This window comes from Cervus canadensis, chromosome 19 (genome assembly GCF_019320065.1).
Source record: "Cervus canadensis isolate Bull #8, Minnesota chromosome 19, ASM1932006v1, whole genome shotgun sequence".
NCBI lineage: Eukaryota > Metazoa > Chordata > Mammalia > Artiodactyla > Cervidae > Cervus > Cervus canadensis.
Genome location: NC_057404.1, coordinates 44,102,277 through 44,125,252, shown reverse-complemented (window position 1 = coordinate 44,125,252; position 22,976 = coordinate 44,102,277). Strand labels below are relative to the sequence as shown.

At 35.0% G+C, this 22,976-nt stretch overlaps 1 protein-coding gene across 5 annotated transcripts in view; it reads right to left on the bottom strand.

Annotated features, from left to right (window-relative positions):
• The window catches only part of GSTCD (glutathione S-transferase C-terminal domain containing), a 127,925-nt gene that overhangs the window by 86,300 nt on the left and 18,649 nt on the right, over nucleotides 1–22,976 (bottom strand). For all 5 annotated transcript variants that reach the window (XM_043438304.1, XM_043438308.1, XM_043438306.1 and 2 more), the window contains exons 4-5: nucleotides 21,773–22,024; nucleotides 16,901–16,994 (exon numbers count right to left, since the gene is read on the bottom strand). In XM_043438304.1, the coding sequence (XP_043294239.1) occupies nucleotides 16,901–16,994; nucleotides 21,773–22,024 (346 nt within the window). The remainder of the gene's footprint in view (nucleotides 1–16,900; nucleotides 16,995–21,772; nucleotides 22,025–22,976) is intronic.

Below are 22,976 nucleotides of genomic sequence, written 5' to 3'. Positions count from 1 at the left end.
TCTTAGCTCTGAATTCCTTAGTTTCTCTGCTAGATATCTTAGGCTTGCCTCCTCCAAATTCAACTAGCTCTCTGCCCAGACGGTGACCGGCATCGGCTACATCAACAGACTTCCTTGCCCACTGGCATCTAGACGGGTTTAGTCAGCGAGAAGCCCCAGGAAGAGATGAGATAGAAGGTAAATGATAAAGAAGAATGAGGGCAGGGTAATTTTCTTCTCTCACCCCTACTGACACTTGAGGCTGCCTGTCTCTTGCCTGAAGGTTACTACCCCGCTCAAAGCAGCTAGCTCTATGGGACTTTCTCTCTTTTCTTTTCCCTCTCCAATCAGGATTTGAGGTAGAAACAGCTTTGTGGCTACTTCCTGCTCTATCCCTTCGGTTTAAGGGTTTAAGACATCCTGCCTATGACTTTATAATTAATGTCTTTACATATAAATCCTCCTCAAATATTCCCAATTTGAATGTGCCATCTTTTCCTATTTGGAAATTTTATTCATACAATCACTTTTAAGAATCTGATCAATGATGTAAGTCAGAATCTAATATCTATTGCTTATTGATGAGATTTATTTTTTTAATTAATTAATTAATTTATTTATTTTTTTATTAGTTGGAGGCTGATTACTTCACAACATTTCAGTGGGCTTTGTCATACATTGTTGATGAGATTTAAAGTCACTTGAAAGAAACACTGAAAACACTATTTTACAAAAAAATTATTTCAAAACTTTTTTTGGTTAGATTATTGTAATCCAACAATTACTCAATTTTACAGTAAACCATTTAGATTTGATGAAAGCAGATAAGCATGACTGGAAAGCAATTTTCTGTCATTTTCTCTAACACTGCCTTTGGCAGCTTGGTTTTCTTTCCTTTCCTTGTTTTGCTGAAAAAAAAAAATTAAGTATGAATACGTCCCCAAGGGCACGAAAGTGTTTAGTCAATAAAGTTTGTTTTCTTTTTCTTTTTTTTAAAAGAGGGCTTAGCCCCATCTAATCTCTCTCCTCTGCAAAACAAAAACAAAAACAAAACAAAACCCTACAGTTTTTCATGTCTAGTTTGTTAGATGTGAACACTGCCACCAAAATTTTTCTGCTTCCTCATTACAGAAGACATGTCAGAATACAACCATCATGTAAAATAACTGGTTTTAGAGTTCATTATGCTAAGTGATCAAGTCAAAGGCAATGCTATATGATCTCACTTACATGTCAAATATTTTTTAAAAAACTCAAAAAAATAAATAACTCTTTTAAAATAAGGAATTGTCCTGGAAATTCAGTTTTCTCTAGGCTTATAAAATATCTGCTATGGCAAAATTCCTATTTTTTCCCCTAGGAAGCATATAAGTTCACACTGCTAATATAGCCAATATAGAATATAGGCAATTTCCTAATCACTGGTTTCAGCATAAAACTAATTTAATAATTTTCCACAAATAAATATATTCATATATACAAACATTATGCTATCAATTACTAATACTATATATTTATGCTATTTAAATGACAGTTTTCGATTAATGACTACACTTTTGTCTTATGCTGCTGCTAAGTCACTTCAGTCGTGTTTGACTCTGTGTGACCCCATAGACGGCAGCCCACCAGGCTCCTTGGTCCCTGGGATTCTCCAGGCAAGAACACTGAGTGGGTTGCCATTTCCTTCTCCAATGCATGAGAGTGAAAAGTGAAAGTGAAGTCACTCAGTCGTGTCCGACTCTTCGCGATCCCATGGACTGTAGCCTACCAGGATCCTCTGTCCATGGGATTTTTCCAGGAAAGAGTACTGGAGTGGGTTGCCATTTCCTTCTCCCCTTTTGTTTTATACATAAAGGTAATTTAAAAAAATTCTCCCAATGATTCCGTTTTTATTGAATTTCTTCTTTCATCAATTTCATATTCTTATCGTCTGTGAGCTACTGTGATTGCATAGCTATTAGGGAAATTTCCTTGCTTCAGGTATCTCTCCAATGTGAGTCAGGCTTAATTAAATAAAAATAATGAATGGGTTTGGGTGCTGAGAGGAACCTGTGCAAAGCACAGACTAAAATAGTTCATTGTACAGCCAAGCTGATTTTAATCATAAATATCTGGAATAGTACAGAGAATGCTAATTTAAATGGAAATAAATAACACTAATTAGTTTCCATTAGCAGAAAAATAAGGATCTACATCATTAGTCTTCCCTCTATCTCCTAAATGTGATTATAAACATTTATCATCTAAAGAAATAATTCTTGAAAGTTAAGCAATGTCAAGAGTTTGTAAGCTTAAAAAACTAAGTTACTTGGTGTGAAATATTCAAAAGTAGTCTGGAAAGTCAATCCAGGAGGTAAATTATATGAAGAAATACCTCTTGGCAAATGCACAAAATGGAATTAGTGTAGAACTGGTTTTGCATTAATTATAAACAGAAGTTGTCTTTCAGAGCTTTCAGAGTAGTTATATATAGCTTATCTATAACTCTGAAAATAAACGCGGCAAGTGCTTTGGGTTACTTGTTCATTTTTCTTCATTAGAAATGATGTTAAAGTCTGGAACTAAATCTTTTATTACACATATCGTTGCTTCTTCTCTATTCTTCATTGCTTCTGAATGACACCAATAGTAAGTTTTGCTCTACTTAAATGGGTAATTACTGAAAATTTACCTGTTAATTATTAATATAAAATTTCTATAAATTTTCATCCAAAGCTGTCTCATTTAAAACATCAAAGCCTTGACAAAAACAGACAAAACAGAAAGAAATGCTTAGGGAAAGTCTTATCTTGAAATGGGCACACATCTCCATCCCTAAAAGAATTTGAAAGTGGCTCAGTCGCATCCAACTCTTTGTGACCCCATGGATAGTCTATGGAATTCTCCAGGTGAGAATACTGGAATAGCTATTCCTTTCTGCAGGGGATCTTCCTAACCCAGGGATGGAACCCAGGTCTCCTGCATTGTAGGCGGATTCTTTGTTTTTTGGTTTTTTTTAAAAATAAATTTTAAAAAAATATTTATTTTAATTGGAGGCTAATTACTTTACAATATTGTAGTGGGTTTTGCCATACATTGACATGAATCAGCCATGGGTTTACATGTGTTCCCCATCCTGAACCCCCCTCCCACCTCCCTCCCCATCCCATCCCTCAGGGTCATCCCAGTGCACCAGCCCTGAGCACCCTGTCTCATGCATCAAACCTGGACTGGAGATCTATTTCACATATGATAATATACATGTCTCAATGCTATGCTCTCAGATCATCCCACCCTTGCCCTCTCCCACAGAGTCCAAAAGACTGTTCTATACATCTGTGTCTCTTTTGCTGTCTCACATATAGGGTTATCATTACCATCTTTCTAAATTCCATATATATGCATTAGCATACTGTATTGGTATTTTTCTTTCTGGCTTATTTCACTCTGTATAACAGGCTCCAGTTTCATCCACCTCATTAGAAACTGATTCAAATGCATTCTTTTTAATGGCTGAGTAATATTCTATTGTGTATATATATCACAGCTTCCTTATCCATTCGTCTGCTGATGGACATCTAGGTTGCTTCCATGTCCTGGCTATTATAAACAGGGTTGCGATGAACACTGGGGTGCACGTGTCTCTTTCAGATCTGGTTTCCTCGGTGTGTATGCCCAGGAGTGGGATTGTTGGGTCATACGGCAGTTCTAGTTCCAGTTTTTTAAGGAATCTCCACACTGTTCTCCATAGCAGCTGTACCAGTTTGCATTCCCACCAACAGTGTAAGAGGGTTCCCTTTTCTCCACACCCTCTCCAGCATTTATTGCTTGTAGACTTTTGGATAGCAGCCATTCTGACTGGCGTGTAATGGTACCTCATTGTGGTTTTGATTTGCATTTCTCTGATAATGAGTGATGCTGAGCATCTTTTCATGTGTTTGTTAGCCATCTGTATGTCTTCTTTGGAGAAATGTCTGTTTAGTTCTTTGGCCCATTTTTTGATTGGGTCGTTTATTTTTCTGGAATTGAGCTGCAGGAGTTGCTTGTATATTTTTGAGATTAATTCTTTGTCAGTTGCTTCATTTGCTATTATTTTCTCCCATTCTGAAGGCTGTCTTTTCACTTTGCTTATAGCTTCCTTCATTGTGCAAAAGCTTTTAAGTTTAATTAGGTCCCATTTGTTTATTTTTGCTTTTATTGCAGGCGGATTCTTTACCAGCTGAGCCACCAGGGAAGCCCAAGAATACTGAAGTGGGTCGTCTTTCCCTTTTCCAGCAGATCTTCCTGATCTAGGAATCAAACCAGGGTATCCTGCATTGCAGGCAGCTTCTTTAGCAGCTGAGCTAGTGCTGCTGAAAGGAGAGCAAGAGTGGAAGGGTGCTCCAGGTCTGTTCACCAGAAAGGTACTGTTGAATTAAAACGGTACCATCCTAACTACATTTCAGCACCCTTTGAGATCTGAACCTCTGCCTGGTACTGGATTTCAGAAATAAGTATTGTATTACTCACCTAAACCTATTCGATGAAGCAATTTGATCTCTGAAACATACTAATAAGCAATATTCATTTGAATGGGTAATTTGAGGTTTCTCATCAGTGAATTCATATTCTTAAAACAAACCATGGTAACTTTCAAACTTGCTTAGGGCTATAATAAATGACTTAGTGGAGTCAGGAATAGATTTAAATATCCTTGACAGTTCAATAAATTCTCAATTTGCTCATTTGTACACAAAAACTTTTCCAAATAATTTTATACTCCATATGTGACGGAATTAAATTCTGATAAAATTACTTACTCTTCTATATATACTTTTTCATATCAAATACTTTTATTTGTTTTAACAAGCAACACTATCAAAATATTCTATGTAATCCACCTTAGGTAAACTGGCCATTAAAACCTTTCCTGGTAACCCGTCATGGGCTCTGCTTGTAAAGTACTAAAAACATGGTCTATAAATAGGGTGCTTGAAATCGAATCCTAAAGGCTGGAACAAAGCATAGCATAACAGTGGGAAGAATTATAGCAAATGTAACTCCAGGAGAAACAAAGACTTCTAACTTTTTCTTTACTCACATGCCATAGTTCAGAATACTTAAAAAAAAAGGATTGTATTTTTCTAAGACAATCTGGTTTCATGGCTTAAAAACAGCAAAAGAAATAGAGAAAGCCAGTGAGCCCAGCGCACCGAAGCTGTGAGACCACTGTACCAGTGCTCCCCGAGTTAAAGAACTGCTGCCTCTGTGTAGACACTGGCTCTGCACTGATTTTTGTTGAAGACATGGAAGCAATAAAACTTGAACTTAATCTTGCTACTCTTTGTCAGGCCTTGCTTACAGCAAAGTGGTTCCAGACAATTTAGTTAGTGGTACGATGTTGTACAACTGGATCATTTCCACACCTGAGCTGATCTAAAGTATAAAGTAAACTTATTCACTCAACCATTTGACAGCCAAAACAAAACCCTCAGTCCCACTTTTCAGTACTTTGTATTGCAAGTATATAATTGAAATTGGACATAACTAAGCTTTCAGTATGAAAGAAGTTTCTCTGCTTCTCATAAATGTAGCACCCCTCTATCACCATAACATGTGTAACACCATAACATCTTCAGGGAAACTTGAAATTTTCTGGTGACTGAGTGTGAGCCTTAGTGCAAACTATCAGCCAGGATTTACACTAGGGCTATTTCAAGATCATACAATCACTCTCCTGAAGCAATCTTGATATAAAAAACTCAAATTATGTTACATTCGACTTTCTCCATTCCTCTAGGAGCTTGAGAATAGCAACTTACGAAATGGGCTATCAAAAGTGAAAATCAATGTTTAATTATCTATAATAGAATTGCATTGCAACTTGAATATTTTATAGGTGGGGTCTTGTATCAAACTATCATTTGACTTATAGTCTCCAGAAGTCTTCTGTTATTTTTCAAAAAAGAACTGAGAAATACTGCAATATTCTTTATTGTCTAGATCATTTCCAACTTCTACTTAAATTATATTTTTAACTTTTTATTTTAAAATAGTTATAGATTCACAGAAAGTTGTAAAAATAGTACATAGACTTCTGTGAACCCAACTATTAATAGCTTCCTCAAGCGTGGCATCTTATAAAATTACAGTACAATATCTAAGCTAGAAAATCATTTTTATTACAATACTGCTAACCACAGACCTTGCTTAGTTTTCGTCAGTTTAACATGTTTGTATTCATGAGCATATGTACAGTTTTATGGACCTTGATCCCATGTACAGGTTCATATGGGCTTCCCTGGTGGCTCAGATGGTAAAGAATCCACCCTCAATGAAAGAGACCCGGGTTTGATCCCTGAGTCAGCAGATTCTCTGGAGAGGGGATGTCTGTCTGGAGAATTCCATGGACAGAGAAGCCTGGTGGGCCACAGTCCATGAGATCACAAAGAGTCGGACACAGTGGAGCAACTAACACATAGTATAGGTGATCTTTTGAGATGAATCTTTTTTCATTAATTATAATGCCCTTGAGATCCACCCAAGTTGTTACAAGTATAGCCAGTCCACTCCTTTTCATTGCTGAGGAGGATTCTGCAGCAAAGACACATCAGAATTTGTTTAATGATGTATGCATTGAAGGACATTAGGGTTATTTACAGTTTGGGACTATTCTGCATAAAGTTGCTATGAACATGCACGTGCAGGTTTTTGAATGAGTATGTTTTCATTTCTCTGGGATAAATGCTCAGTAGTGCAACTGTCAGGGGTAACTGTATCTGTAGTTTTATAAGAAAGTAACATACTATTTTTCAGAGTGGTTGTACTATTTTACATTCCAACCAGCAACGTATGAGTGATTCAGTTTCTCCACATCCTTGTCAATGTGTGGTTGTGTTACTTTTTTTATTTTAGTCATTCTGATAGATGTTAGCTATCAGATAGCTCATTGTAGTTTTGAGTTACATTTCCCTGATGGTTAAGAAGCAGAAAGTTTCTTCATGTGCATGTGCACCAACTGTATGTCCTCATTGGTAAAATGACTGTTTATGTCTTTTGCCCATTTTCTAACTGGATTCCTTTTTGTTTGTTTTTTACTTTCCAGTTTTGAGAGTTCTTTATACACTCCAGATCCAAGACCTGTGTCAAATTTGCAAATATTTCTGGTTTGCAAATATCTTCTTCTAGTCTTTAGCTTGTTTTTATCACCCTCATAATAGAGTTTTTGGCAGAGCAAACATTTTAAATTTTGATGAAGCCCAACTTATCAAAAAATTTTAATGCACTATGCTTTTGGTGTCATGTGTAAGAACTCTTTTACATCCCCAGATCCCAAAGCTTTTTCATATTTTTACTCTAATATTTTATAATTTAAAAATTTACATTTAAAACCATGATTCTTTTTGAGTTAACTTTTACATAAGGGATGCAATTTAGATATTCATTTTCTTTGTCTATGGCTATCCAATTGATCAAGCAACATTTGCTAAAAAGAATATCCTTCTCCAAATGAGTTGCTTTTATGCCATTTTGTAGGTTCTCTATTCTATTCTACTGATCTCTCCAATTACTGTGTATACACAGGAGGTCAACATTGAGTAGAATGAGTCTCTCTACCATTCTTTTCCAAATTCTTTTTCACATAAAACTTAGAATAAGCTTGTCTATATCTACTCAAAATCTTGTTGGGATTTTGATAAAAGTTATGCTAAACATATAGGAAAACTTGAGGAGAATCTGATTAAACTATTTAAAGTGTTCTTCACGTGAAACTGAAACAGCTAGTGGTTGCTGTTGTTCTTGTTTAGTTGCTAACTCATGTCCGACTCTTTTGCAACCCCATGGACTGTAGCCCGCCAGGCTCCTCTGTCCATGGGATTCTGCAGGCAAGAATATTGGAGTGGGTTGTCATTTCCTTCTCCAAAAGATCTTCCTGACCCAGGGTTCAAACCCGTGTCTCCTGTAGTGGCAGACGAATTCTCTACCACTGAGCCACCAGGGAAGCCCTTGAATAGGTATAGCATTTTTAAAAGGCTTAAGTTAAAAAGGCTTAAATAAATATAAATCAATGTGTTATTACTACACAAGTACTGTAGACTTTTTAACAACTTGGGTTTGAACTGCGCAGGTCTACTTACATGTGGATTCTTTTCACGGTAAATACTGTGGTGCTAACTTAATCTACAGTTGGTTGAATATGTGGATGCAGAACTGCAGATACGAGAGAACCCTTGGCTTCCCAAGGCGCACTGTGAGTTATACAAGGATTCTCAACAGCAAGTAGGATTGGCACCCAAACCCCTGCATTTTTCAAAGGTCAACTGTGTAATGAGTGTGCATTTTACATGGTTCTCTTTCTCTTATTTAAACTTTTGACATTTCACACAAAGAAACTAAACCTTTTAAAATCCCACATGAAGAAAATAACACTGAAAAAATAGATACCTTTCCACTAGTTCTCTACCTCTTTATGTCACCTTCCTTTCAAATAAAGATTACAACACAATGTATTAATTCTTTTTAATTAAAAAAGTCACCTAACGGTTACTCATTCAAATTTATATAAAAATATTCCTACTACCAGTACTACCTCTTTTGATTACCAAGTACAGTTAACTAGTAGTTTATAAAAGACCAACATTTTTATATGAGTGTGTCTAATGCTATGATAATTGGAAGAATTTGCCAAGTAAAAATTTACACATCTCTGTCAGTTTCAGTTCTTTCCACTATTACTTTAGCTGACTTCTCTCACTTTCTACTAGGAAAAGAGATGAATTTAACACATGGCTTGCTTTACATCATTTATATATACAATATATAATAATATAATACATATGTGATATACCTCTCTATCTTAGACTCTATACCTATTTGTATTCCTGTTTGGCACTAAACCAAGAGCACCACTAAGCAAATAGCAAACTTGTTCTTTGCAACTTTGTTATATTTTAAACCATTTAATATAAATCCTCTCTCTCTCTCACTATATATATGTGTATATATATACACTATGCTTTAGAGGCTTTTAGCTTTGGATTAAAATGCAGTTTAAATACAAGATTGTATTACTTTTGGGAAAGCACCAAAATGCTTGAGAACCTCACTCTTGAAAGAGAAAACAGTTATAAATTTGTAGAATTCTGAGTCAAATATGGTCAAGTTTTGAGTTTCACAGCTAAGTATAACTTAGAGAAATGAAAAACATTTATGTTAGAGAATTTTTTTCCCATAAAAGTCGGAAGAAAAAAAAAAGCCTTTGATCTCCTTCTCTTGGTGTGCTTTTAGTATGTTAAATGCCAAAAAGTTCAAAATGTAACTGCCTTATAATCTAAAGTTACTCAATATAAACAAAAATGTGTTGAGGAGACTATATCTTTACATTGTCTCACTGGAGAATAATTTTTTAAAAGTACGCAAACAGTATGCTAATTTTGAATCTCATCTTAAGAATCTAAGACCAGTATTTCAAGAAAAAAAATATCTTGAAAGGAACAGTTACTTTCATTTACATTATCAAGATACTTCTACTTCCACTTATATTTGCTAGCATATTTCACTTAAAGTAGAAGTTTTCATGGTTACCAAATGGTTCAATGGTATGCACAAAGGCTTATATTTGATGGACTTTGTGCTAAGAGGCAAAAAATAATTTTTGGGGTTGCCAAGAAAAAAAAACAACTAGAAAACTTCAATCTTGCTCATCTTACTTTGGTGGAATCAAAGCAGCCCATGTGCTTACTGTACCAGTTACCTGTGGTATAACCTCCCACCTGTGGTCCCTAAAGAATAAGAAGCAGCAAGGGTTGATACTTCTGAGGAATGAAAACTCTAGGCCCTGGCTTCAGACTCTGGGGTAGAACCCAGCATTCTGTTATAACATACCATACAAATGATTCTGATGGATGTCCTAGTTTGAAAAGCAATGGTTTAGAACAATATAGCATTCTTACATTCTAACTAAAGACCTTAAAACAAACTTTTATGCTTCATTTTCCCCAAAGGAGGATGATGTTTGTATTACAGATGAGACAGTTCTTCATTATGGTGAACTTTTAGCATCCCTGACTTTCTGGCACCAATAGCAACAAATAATGCTGTTTACCATACCCCTTAAGAGTTGGTAAGAATTTTAAGAATCACTGATAGAGGAAAAGGCTCTGTTTGTGTCCTACCATTCTCCATCTTGGCTACAACTCTATCCAAAGACCTTGACCACATCCTTCCCTTCCCAATCACTTCTGCTGGAAAAAGAAAGGGTGATCCCATTGGTTTCTAGAAGCATATAATACAAGGGTCAGGGAAAGGCAGGAACTTTGCATTGAGGCCAACTTTTACTAGCTATAGCATGTATCACCAACTTATTTTATATTTTTTTCTAATGTTAAGGTCAATCATTCTTTTACACGCCAAATACTCTCTGGAAAACAACTGGGGAAATAAAAATTTGTATTTACATAAATGATCCTCATCAGGATAAGCTTTCAAATTTAAAAATCTCAGTCATCTATTGTAACCAGAAGTCGATAAAAAAGAACACCTTAATACTAATTGAATAACCTGCCACTAGGATTGAAAAATTATACATTCCCTTAGAATGATAAATTTAATCAGTGAGTTATATAGCAGGAACTAGAATACACCAGTTTGTAATTATTGTTCTAAGAATTCATAAATATCTATCCAAAGCAAATGAAATCTATAAGATTATTATATATATTATATAATACAATACCTCTAGATAGATGAGATCTTACTATCTCCTTCTAGTAAAACTCTAACATCAGTTTTTTGTCTTTTATCTCAACTGATAAGTATATACTCTAAATTGGGTGGCAGGTGGGTAAATGAGTGGCGATGTCTAAGGTTTTTAGATACCACCCTCATATCAGTCTCCCTGGCAGTTAGTGCTCTCATGCAGCTCAAAAGCAAAACCAAGGCCACATGTATACCTAAGTGGACCATATTTCTAAAATAGTGGAACTCTGAATATACCAAAAAAAGGGATTATAGCCGGAACAATACCTAAGTAACTATCTTTTATTGCTTTTATCTCCTATAAGGTCATGCTTCTGACTCCTCCCTTCTATATGATTGATATGGTCATTAGGGACTAGAAGCCACTCCTAATGCAGGAACCATCCACCTAAAACTGCTGGAGAACAGAAAGGCTGCAGGGAAATATCCATGGAGTGAGTGTCTTAAAGCAGCTCTATTCTAGGTCTTAAGGCAAAAGACTCTATTTATTCTCTCTTTCATACTTAGAGGGCAAAAATTCCAAAGGCAAGCACAGAGGTGTCACTGGACTTAACAAAAGTAGTCTTCAGGCTCACAGTATATATACTAGTTCATTAAAGTAGGAAATCACAGTTATTTGAGGACAAATGGAAAGATGGATTATGCTATCGTCTGGATCTTCTCAGTGCAGACTGTTGGTTGAAGATTTTCTATCAGGGGACAATGATTAATACTAACTCAAACATTTCACTTTTCACAATTCATCTTCTGTAGAACCATGTGATCACAACTACCTGCATGAGAACTGTGACCATACACACTCAATTCAAAAGTGAAAATAACTTAAACTGGAACTCAACTTAGTAGGTATATTTTTCACATAGATATGGGTAAAATAATTCTGAAATTACTGTCTAAATACTGAGGGACTGAACCAATGAGCAAAAACATAGGTGATATTGGGTGCTATAGTTTTTACTGTTGTGAAAGGTAGATACAGATACTGAATTCAGAAAAACTAGGAAGAACCTTATGGTACTGGATGGGATTAGATGTATCAGTAAAAAATCACGATTTTTCAATATATATAGATTACAGACATTGATATATAGATCCAGCAGTAGATACTGATGTGTATGATTATGTGTGTGTGTACACAGATGTATAGACACATACATCTATTTCCTAATGGATCAATCTATATCTCTCTGCTGTGTGTCTGCTAATGGCTTCAGTCGTGTCTGACTCTGCAACTCTATGGACTGCAGCCTGCCAGTCTCATCTGTCCATCGGATTCTCCAGGCAAGAATACTGGAGTAGGTTGCTGTGTCCGCCTCCAGGGGATCTTCTCGACTCAGGGATCGAACCTGTGTCTGCTATGTCTAATCTGCACGGGCAGGTGGGCCCTTTACCACTAGCGCCACCTGGGAAGCCCACATCTCTCTGCTAAGAGAACCGAGAAGCAACAGTGCTACCAAAGAGCATGCCTAGTACCCAAATCTTAGTTTCTAAATACCATTCTCTACTAAGAGGAACCAGGGTTCCTTGGAGAAACAGTTGATTCTAGGGCTTGGGCAGGGAAATGACAAAAAGAGTCTGTAGTATTTTGATATACCAAAAATTAAGGACATAGTCATAGAACAATTGGGGCATTTCCAAAGGATCAGGAGCTAGCCTGAAGGCAGCTACAACGACTTGAGCACTGAAACTTAACTTAAAACATTTATGAGTTAAAAGGAAGAAAGAAAAAAAGTAAAGATAAAAGAAAGAAAGGAGAAAGAGAAAGAAGGCTTTCTTACAGTACAGCGACAACTAATAAATATAGAAATATGATGGAGTTGAAAAATCACTATTTTGCAACTATCACAGGCAAGAAGCATCAAATGAATATAAACTAGTAAATGAAAGATTGAAAAGAAACAAGTTATTATGTAGTCTTATATCTCCCCACAAACTACCTAAGTCAGTATAGCAAAATAGTAATATGACAGTGGAGACCCCTGGCAGATCCCACCTTAACCAAATGATGAAATTTAACATAACTGGGCCCAAGCAGACATAATCTGCCTTCTGATAATGAAGCACTGAGAAGGATGCAACATCATTTCTGTGGCATTCCCACTGAAAATGCGTAAAGTGAATCCAATTATGAGGAAACATTAGACAAATCCAAATTGAGAGACAGCCTACCAAAAACTTGGCCAGAACCCTTCAAAAAAGTTCATGTTATGAAAGACAAAAAACATCTGAGAAACATTTGACATTAAAGGAAACTAAAGTGACATGACAACTAAATGTACTAGAATCTTCTGAACTCTACATTAGATAAAAGTACCTACTAAAGTAAATATCCTGTTTTGATCATTGTACTACGGCTATATAAGAAAGTGTCCTTGTTCTTAAAGGAGGTAAGTACAGAGAAGTGAAGTCATGATGTCTGCAACTTACTCCCAAACAGTCCGTTTAAAAACATATAATAATAATAGTAACAACAACAATAAAAATAATAATGTAAATGAAATATTCAGTTCTCTTCTCTTAAAACTAAATAATCCCAACTATTTTAGCCTTTTAAATCTCTATGAGACAAAAAAATTGCCTGGAAGTTTTAAAAAAAGAAAAGGATCTGTATGGTTACCACAATTCTGGGAACCTCTATAGCTCCAAGACTTTAGTTATTTTAATTTTCATCAGGACCAGAAATTAAATAGTAAATACAGGCCCCCAGACATATCTTTTGGATGTAACTCTATCTTAGGTGTCACAGCTCCTTGGTCATCTGGATTGACATAAGTTTTGTCCTGACTCAGAAGTTCCCAAACTCCCCAGTCAAAAACTTCCTCCTCTCTAGGAACGTCTGGGGTCAAGCTCAGCCCTCCTAAGCAAAAAATTCACTCTCACGTGGATGGAAAATGGTGTTGGAGGCAGAACACTCCTCCGCAGACCCTGAAGTTGTTCATTTCTCAATAAATACTTACTGAACACCAAGGGGGGAAAATGGAGAAGGGAATAACAACCCACTCCAGTATTCTTGCTTAGAGAATTCCCTGGACAGAGGAGCCTGGCAGGCTATAGTCCACGGGGTCGCAAAGAGCTGGACACGACTGACTGACTGACACATACACAAGGGGGGAAGAAAAAGGATCTACAGTCTCAATCCAATTCAATTTATTTAAAAAATATATTGAGGACCTATTCACAGGAGTCCTATATTTTAAAAGTTCACAGTTTATTGGAGAAGGAAAATATGCATGTAAACATAGTATAAGAGAAGTATTCTATAAGTATCAAAAATGAAGTGTAAGAAATACTAAAGGAATATTGAAAGGAAGTCATTAATTCTGACTACTATATTAGTATTTTTTAACAGTTATTACTTATAGTTTGGCACTGTACTTTTTACATATTAGTTCACTGAATGTACCAATAATCTCATAAGGTAAGTAGTATTATTACCACTATTTGCAGATGAGGCCATTGAGGTACAGAGAACTGTCAGTTGAGAATACAGAGAATTCAGACATTCTCAGAGAGGAATCTGGCTGTAGGTTATCTAGCTAGCTAGTAACCCAGGTTTCAAACTCAGGCAGTCTGATTCCATAACCGATGAAGAAGCTTTGTTAATTCTTAAAAGATGAATATAATTTCAAAGAAATGGGAAATAGAGGAATATTTAAGGTTGCAAGAAAAATAAAGATGAAGGTGTGGAGAGAGAAAATACAGATCTTAGAAGGAAAACAGCAAGAAATTTAGGGGCTGGTACATAAGATGGAGGGGGAGAAATGGGTGAGCAGAGTGAACGAGATTAGATAGATTTATGAAATATGTTAGAGTCTATCATGAGAATTAATACAGTCTCTGATGGTAAAGAAGCTGATTCTCATGCACCATAATCTTGATGTAAATAGAGCTGGTTTCTGAAACATTCAAATGAACCAAGTACCAATAATAACTTAGTAGAATTTAATTTCTCCTAAAAGATAGTACCAGAGCACAAATCATGAGAACACATTCATAGTGACATCTGCACCATGATGTACAATAATTTCATTTCAAAAAGATCCTATTAACTGTGCAATATTGAAATTACCAGAACTGAAAACAGAACATTGAAAAATACCACAACTCTACCTTAGTTAAAGAAGACTACAAACCTTTTACAGTAAATGAAATGTGAGTATACCATGAGATCCACTGTTATAGCTCCATCTTTGTCATAACATTTATTAAAACAAAGTGATCAATTAAAGGAATTTAATGAGTAATATATTCCATGAGCTCCATTAGATATGCATTTCTAACCAGTACAACAACCAGACATGAATGCTTAATGTCAAATTTCCGAGTTGTTAGCAGATATAATTGAGTGTTCATATTAATAAGTGAAAATACCATTTTGCCTTCATAGTAAATTAATTATAGTTAAAGAAAAACATGCGGCACTTAAGATGCTGTTTTCATTTTAATGTAAGTATTAATAAAAATTTGACTTTTATTTAGTAAACTATAGGTTTAACCCATTCAAAATCTATATTCAAAATTCTATATACTCATATATATATTCAAAACTCAAAATACTATAACTGAAGAGTATAGAAAATTTAATTGTATGTACAATAAAAACATTTAAGCTTTGTAAAATGCCAAAAAAATCTAAATTAAAACATTAACAAATTCACTAGTGACTATTTTTCACATAGTTAATAAAAACAAAAAATAAATTTCATATTTATAAAATATCTTTGCAGCAGCATTCTTAACCATCCAACATAATCTTCTTCCATTTTGGAAGAATTCTAAAATGTTTTGTTGATTAACAGAACAGAAGTGATTAGTGAGATACAGGAATGTCAGGATGTATCATAGAAGAGAAGAATATGAAAAAGGAAGGCAAATGATTTTAAAGAGTCCTTTAAAAATTAAATCTTATATTTAGATTAGTATAAAACTAAAGAACACATAAACAGTTAAAGAAATAGAACGCTGAGCTATGAAAGTGTTCCTCCCCTAAAAATACCTAAAATGGTATTTAAACTTCAACTATTATCCTTGACCTGTCTGATTGGACTTCTGAGAGTAAGGAAAATCCATCGGACCTGAAAAAGGGGGAAAGGGACTAAAACACAGTGTAATCATCTGGAACTGACACCACAGCTGCCTGGAGGGCATCTGCTGATAAGAGGGCTCTAGGCTTTAACAGCAAGAAGAAGAAGAGAGGCCAGCCCTTGATTCCTAGCGTGTGGAGAGCTGAAACTAGCATCACTACATGAAAGCAGAAACCTTGAAAAGCTATATGCACTATGAAAAGAGGTATACTTTTTTTTAAAAAAAGCTCTATTCAACAACAAAGAAAAGTGAAAAAAGTTAATTTTCTGTGTAAGCCTCAGTGCTAGATAGAAAAGGCTGAAGGAATCGCAACCTGCAAAAGTACGTTCCAGAGCATTAAGTGCAATAGTTTAAGATGTCTGGCATACACAAACATAAATCCTAACTATGGAAATTCATTTCTAACCAGGTCTCCCAAGATTCCAAGATTTGGGAACCCAAAAAAGGAATTCAGAATCTAAAATTACAAAATTAACAGGGATATGAGACACCAGGAGTGAAGTCAACAGAAACAATGAACAGAAGAATTATACCTCAATGAATATCAGCTATTAGAAATAATATATGCAGCATATAAAATCACTATGTTTAAACAGTTACAAAAAGAGAAAATTGAAACATAAGCAAGGAAAAGTTTATCATCAAAATAAACATATCAAATGTAGTTTTTAGCAATAAATAATATATTTAACTAAAAAATCTATCAAAATATTTTTTCAAATAATATTTAAAATAATTGGGGGAAATTATTATGAAGTGGTTATTAGATGATGAAGGAATTTTTGTTGATTTTTATTAAACATAATAATGACATGGTGATTATTTAAGATGTCAATATTGTTTAGATGTGTATACTATGGGTGACATATTATCTGGGATAGGTTTCAAAATACTTCAGCAAAGAAAAAAAAAGAACAGATATAGCAAATGTGGGAAATACTAAATTAAAGCAATGTATATATGTAAAATTTTTGTAATAAAAGTAAAATGAAAACTCCATGGATAGTATAATCAGAATGTTAGATACAGTAAAAGAGAGAACTAGAGAACTGGAAGATGGATGAGGAGGGTATCCAGAGTATGAATAAAATTTAATGAGAAAAAACAAAAAATAATTTACCTTCTTTTGGGCTCACTGCTGCAGGAAGTATATCCCAATCAAGGGTCCAAGTAGGGCAGGGGTGGGGAGAAAACATCACTTCAATGCCTTTTTCCTGGAAAAGGAGAGAGGCCCTTTCCAAATTAACGAATTAGTACAATCCTGTTATGTTCTAGAACACCAAATTCTATTTTCTACACTGGCAAGGTGAAATACAAATTTTAATAAACATCAAGCATTTCTCAAAATATTGTTACATAAGAGATATATGTTGAAATATTCTCTCTCAAATATTTCTAGCTATTCCATGACTGCAGAATATCACAAGATATTTCAAGAAGTAGGAACTTGTGATAAACATCAGAAAAATATTTCACATACAGCCACCCAGAGAGAAAAGTAAATTATCTGTGAAGAGATGTAATTGAGTTCCACAGGCCATATTAACACACAGTTGAGTCTGATGCACTGCCTGGTGTAACACGGAATGAATGCTTGGTGAATGAATGAACAGGTGGTCTGTTCTCCTTCTCTAATTTTGTTATCACAGTGTAGCCTACTTTTTGTTTGCTTGCTTGTTTCTTGATCTTAAATAAACCCAAATAGATTCCCTTTAGATTCACACTATGGGATCTGAGAATATCACGAAAATTTGTATTTGACCTTGTTCTCTGCTTCCTGTTAAAACTCTTTAAACACTTACCCTGACTTCTTGCAAACAGAAGTCAGAAACAAGTAAAGCAGAAGAAATATTGATCAAGATGTTTTTGAAAAGTATTCTTCCCCCCAAAATGAGAAATAAATGTTGAGTTTCTTAACAGTATGGTTATTTTCCTATTAAATTTCCTACTAAAATTATTACCTGAAGTGACACAGAAGTAATAAGCCACCTAGAAATATTAGGTGTCAAAGAGAAAAGTCACCTGAGAATAAAACTATTATCAAAAACAATCCACATAATCAAAACTAACTCTGCATACATCTATCAAAGTCTGTCATGTATTATTCAAAAGTTGCTACAGCCTAGCAGCCATGTTTAAAGGATCAAAAAGTCCCACTTTAACATGCACCCCAAATATCATCCATACTAGTCTCTTACGGGGACCTACAAAGTCTCTAGAAAAGGATCCCTTTTGTTTAACCAACTAGTTCCCAACATTTAAAAGAATGATCTTCCCTCTTCCATATATAAAAAAATTCTCAAGTTCCTTCCTCATGTTGAATGTTATACATTTATTTATTTGATCTACAGACAGTTGCATGGCATACTCATGGATTTCCAGACCCCTTGTAATCATATTCTGTGTCCACAGCCCACAGGATAGATACCCATGGTTCTGGAATTGTTTATTTATTTTTAACCTCCAGGAATATCTTATTCAAAAGAAAAATCCCTGAAAATCAATCATTAACCCCCTTGTATCAGTTAGTTTAGGAGATTAGTTTCCACCATGAAGACTAGCTGAATTCTAGTCCAAAAGGAGATAGTAAAAAGATTCTGTTGTTGGGGCATAGATATAGCTACAGATATAGAGGCCAGAGTACTTACCTGCCTCCAGAAAGATAAACATATCTCTTTGACATCATCACCTCTTTCCTTTAACTCCCTTAGTCCAGTCTAGCCATACTGAACTTCCTGCTATTCCTCATTTTACCACACTCATTCTTAACTTGGGGTCTTTTATAAAATGCACCTATTTTGAAATATAATTTTTATGCCATAAAATCTGTCCCTTTATTTTTTTTTTTTTTTTATTTTTTTTTTTTTAACATTTATTTTTATTCATTTGGCTGCATAGAGTCTTAGTTGTGGCATGTGGGATCCAGTTCCCTGACCAGGGATCGAACCCAGCCCCCCTGCATCAGGAGCGCAGAGTCTTAGCCACTGGACCACCAGGGAATTCCCAAATCTGTCCCTTTAAAGAGTATAATACAATGGTTTTTAAAATATTCATGGTTGTGTAACCATCACCATTATCTAATTTGAGAACATTTTCATCATCTCAAAAAAAGACATCCCATACCCATTAGCAGACACTCTCTATTCTCTGCCCATAGTTCCCTGCCCTGGGCAACTACTGATCCACTTTCTGTCTCTGTAAATTTGTTCAGGGTCTTCTACTAGCTGGACCATATGCCTAGAACATACCCTCCAAACCTTCAAATGTTCATTCTGGTCATCTGATCAATGTCTTCACCTCATCAGTTAAGCCTTCTTGACCACCTTATCTAAAATATGATCATGACCTCCAACATCTCCAGTCCCCTCATCCCACATTATTTGTATAACACTTATCATTAGCTAATGTGTTACATATTTACTTGTGGTTTTTATTCACCTCCCCCACCAGAATGGAACATCCAGGAGGGCAGTCCAATTTGTTCTTCATATATCCAACATTCAGAAAAATGTCTGTTGTTTAGTAAATACATGTACATCTTTTGACTGACTGGATGAATAAACAAATTTAAAACCTCTTGAGAATACGGGAGATTTTGGAGGCAAGACTGTGCCAGAGAAAACAGAAGGAAAAAAAGGTGAGATGGGAGCACTACCAAGAAAATTTTTTGTATTTTACACATCTACTTAGGGCCAATTTCATGTGTCCTCATGCAACTGGAAAAAAAAAAAAAAAAAAAGGCAAACACACACACAAACTCTGACTATTCAGAAATCAAAAATTACAGTATAAATAAAATTAATACATTCACAGAATGTTAATTTGATATACTATTGTCTTTTAAATATACGACAAGGAGAAACTTAGCAAAAACAATGCCCTATTAAAAAGGAAAATGTTACTTTGGTGAACTTCTTTAATAAAGCTAGGAAAGTGATAAAAAGAAAAAAATGTATCCAATACACACAATCAAGATAGAATTAAAAGAAAATCGAAGTTTTAATTTATTTTTAGATTTGAAAACTTTGTTCTTTTAAAATTGCTGATGTGATGTCCCAGTAAACTTTCATACAATCATAAAGGTTTAAAATTAGAAATGATGCATATACAAATGTACACCTCACGCTCCTAATTTATAAAAGGAGAAATTGAGACCTTTTGGTTAAACCCTTACTGAAGGTATAATAATAATGTTAGCTTGACTACAAAGCTGGGCCTGGAACCCAAGTCACCTGGTCTCTAACATAGCCTTCCCAGGGATATTGCCAAGTCAGTGACTAAGTAAGTCTCAGGCACACAGACTGAGTGCAGGCCACTTTTGAGAAATACGGAACTCTGTGACAGAGGATTGAAACTCAAGGATTCCGAATTGCACCGATGCAACCTTCCTTCCTTTCCTGCTTTCACACACACTGGTCAAACCTGCACCACCTTCTGAAGGCTCTTGCACCCTTCTTTGGCGCCCTCCCCACTTTCCCTCACAGATGTTCCCCTCAGTATTCCTGCAGCACATCTAACCCTATCTTGGAATTTGCTTCTAACTCATCCCCTGTAAGCTAAAATCTCAGGATTCCTTTATATTTTTAATATTATTACAAAGGGTTTATTTTTATGATTGTTTAACTTTTCTCTGAATATATTTATCTCTTTTTTATAAATATTCTAAAATGGAACAAATGCAAATGTTTTTCCTAATATCATTTTGTTGCTGGAAAAGCATGGGCAGAAAAATCTGAATTACCAATCTTTTTTCAAGACTCTGTAAAAGTATGAATTCAAATAAAAGCACGGATTATTGGTTTGCTAAAATTTTTAAATTAGTATTTTAATACAAAGATACTCTCCTGACACTTGTTTAAAAAAAAAAAACCAATCAGGAGGTAAATGAAAGATTGCTGAACAATATAACCATCCAATCAAGACACATCATACTACTATATCTTCTACAATCAACTCCTGTTTCATTGTTTCATCACTAGGCTAACAAAGCATAGCTGAAGAGATGAGGAGCTGGTGTTACTACTAACATCTTCCTGTGCTTTTCTAAATCAAAGAACTTTGTTAACACTAGAACTCAAATACTTCCTAACCCAAGTTAAGAAAAATATACCAATTTTTTTGCCAATACAACTCAGATGACCAGCTCAAATTACTTCATGAATTCCCTATTCAAATAAATCAAATAAAGTAGTCTAAGTTAAAAGCAAGCCATTTTTGTAAATATTTTTAAATGTTTATTTATTTATGTGGCTGCACCAGGTCTTAATTGTATGTAGCATGTGGTCTCTAGTTCCCTGGCCAGGGGTCAAACCTGGGCCCTCTGCATTAGGAACACAGTCTTAGCCACTGGACCAGACAGGGAAGTTTCTTTGCACATTGTTTTGAATGATATTGAAAAGCAAGCCTATTGGTGAAAACTTATACACTTAGTACCATTAGAAACTAATTATGCTATAAACAGAGAAAAATAAATGACATGCATTCTTATTATATATAAGGTCATAAAATCAAGGACTAAAGTAAAAACAGAATTCAAAAATCTTAAATTTAGACAAAACCTTGGCAAATAAATTGAGATAATCATTCTCCTTTCTTTAATTCAAATCATCACCTCAAAATTAAAAAACCAAGACTAGTTCCTTGCAACAGAAAAACATCAGGTTAAAACAATAAACTTGACCAGATGTGATATGACTTTGGCGTATCAAATGTAAAACAAAATGTTTTGAGAAAAATACTCTTAAAAATATATATCCTGACTCGTTTGTCTCCAAAGACACATAATAGTAAAAATCTTCAATTTACTGTATGTATTCAATTTACATTGTCACTTAAATGCAAAGACTAGCAGAAAGTGTGATTGGTCAAGACTGATGTAAATAAAATTCATAACAAAATGTCAATAGATAATTACAAGTTGGGGTAGTATACTAAGCAACTTTTATCACATGCAATCTTTCAAACAAAATTTTAATAAAAACAACTGAATTACCATTAATTTAGTCATAGTGGGTCTTGGTCCTCCAATGAACGAAGGATCATTTTGCTCCTCTGCACATGGGGTCTCATCTAAGTTTGGGGGCTGTTGACTTGAGGCGGTCTGTAATTCTGGTAAACTGAGAAATTGGATCCCACACTGAGAAGCTGCCGTTTGCACTCTTGGCACTTCCTGAATCCTCTGGTACCAGGCAGCCAGCAGTGGGAATTCTACCAGCTTTCCAGAAAGTTTCCTGCAGATGATTACCTAGGCGGAAAAAGAACAAAACATATTATTATACATAATTTTTGTTTGTTATAAGAGCTGATTGAAGTAACCTTACATACCACAAAATTCATACCTTTTAAGGGTACAGTTCACAGAATGAGTTTTAGTAAATTTATACAGTTGTGCAACTACCGCCATAACCTACTACTGGAACGCCCAATGTCACACAGAGGTTTCCTGTGACTGCTGGCAATCAGGCTCTGCCCCCCAGTCAGTTGCAGGCAATTCCTGATCTGCTTCTCATGTGTATAATTCTGCCTTTTCTAGAATTTCATGAAAATGGAATCACAAAATGTGGTTCTTTTCATTTAGCAGTATGATTCTGAGATTCATCCATGTAGTTGCCTGTATCAGCAGTTTGTTGCTTTTTTATGATGATGCAGCATTTAAAGAAAGACTTATTTATTCAAATTAAATACAATTGAAACCATTACCCCTGATGTAAATTAACGTTTATTTTGCCTTGGTCAGATGTTTTCTCCCTAGCACCACCACCAAACTTGTTTCTTTAAAAATTAGAATGTTCTTCTTCTTTGTAAGATACTGAATGCTGTTTCCATAGAAACAGTTATAATGTTACAAACAGATTATGACTTATAATTATGAACAGAAAAAGTAAAAAGGTCAAATCACAGAAAATCTCTACAGATATATCTAGTTATAATCAGTGCCAAAACAGAAGCCAGAAAGGATGAAAATTAATGAAAAATTTCACACATATATATGATTTATTTTAACTAGACTTTAAGGTTAAATAAGAACTGACTATAAGAACAGGGTTTATGTCTAATGCCCTGTGTATACTACAAGTGCTTAAACCACTGCCTGGCAAAAAATGCTCTTGATTGAACAGATGATCAAGGAACCACTTATTTTCTTCAAAGAATAATCCCCTAAATTAGTGTCTTTCAAACTGCTGCTTATGACCCAT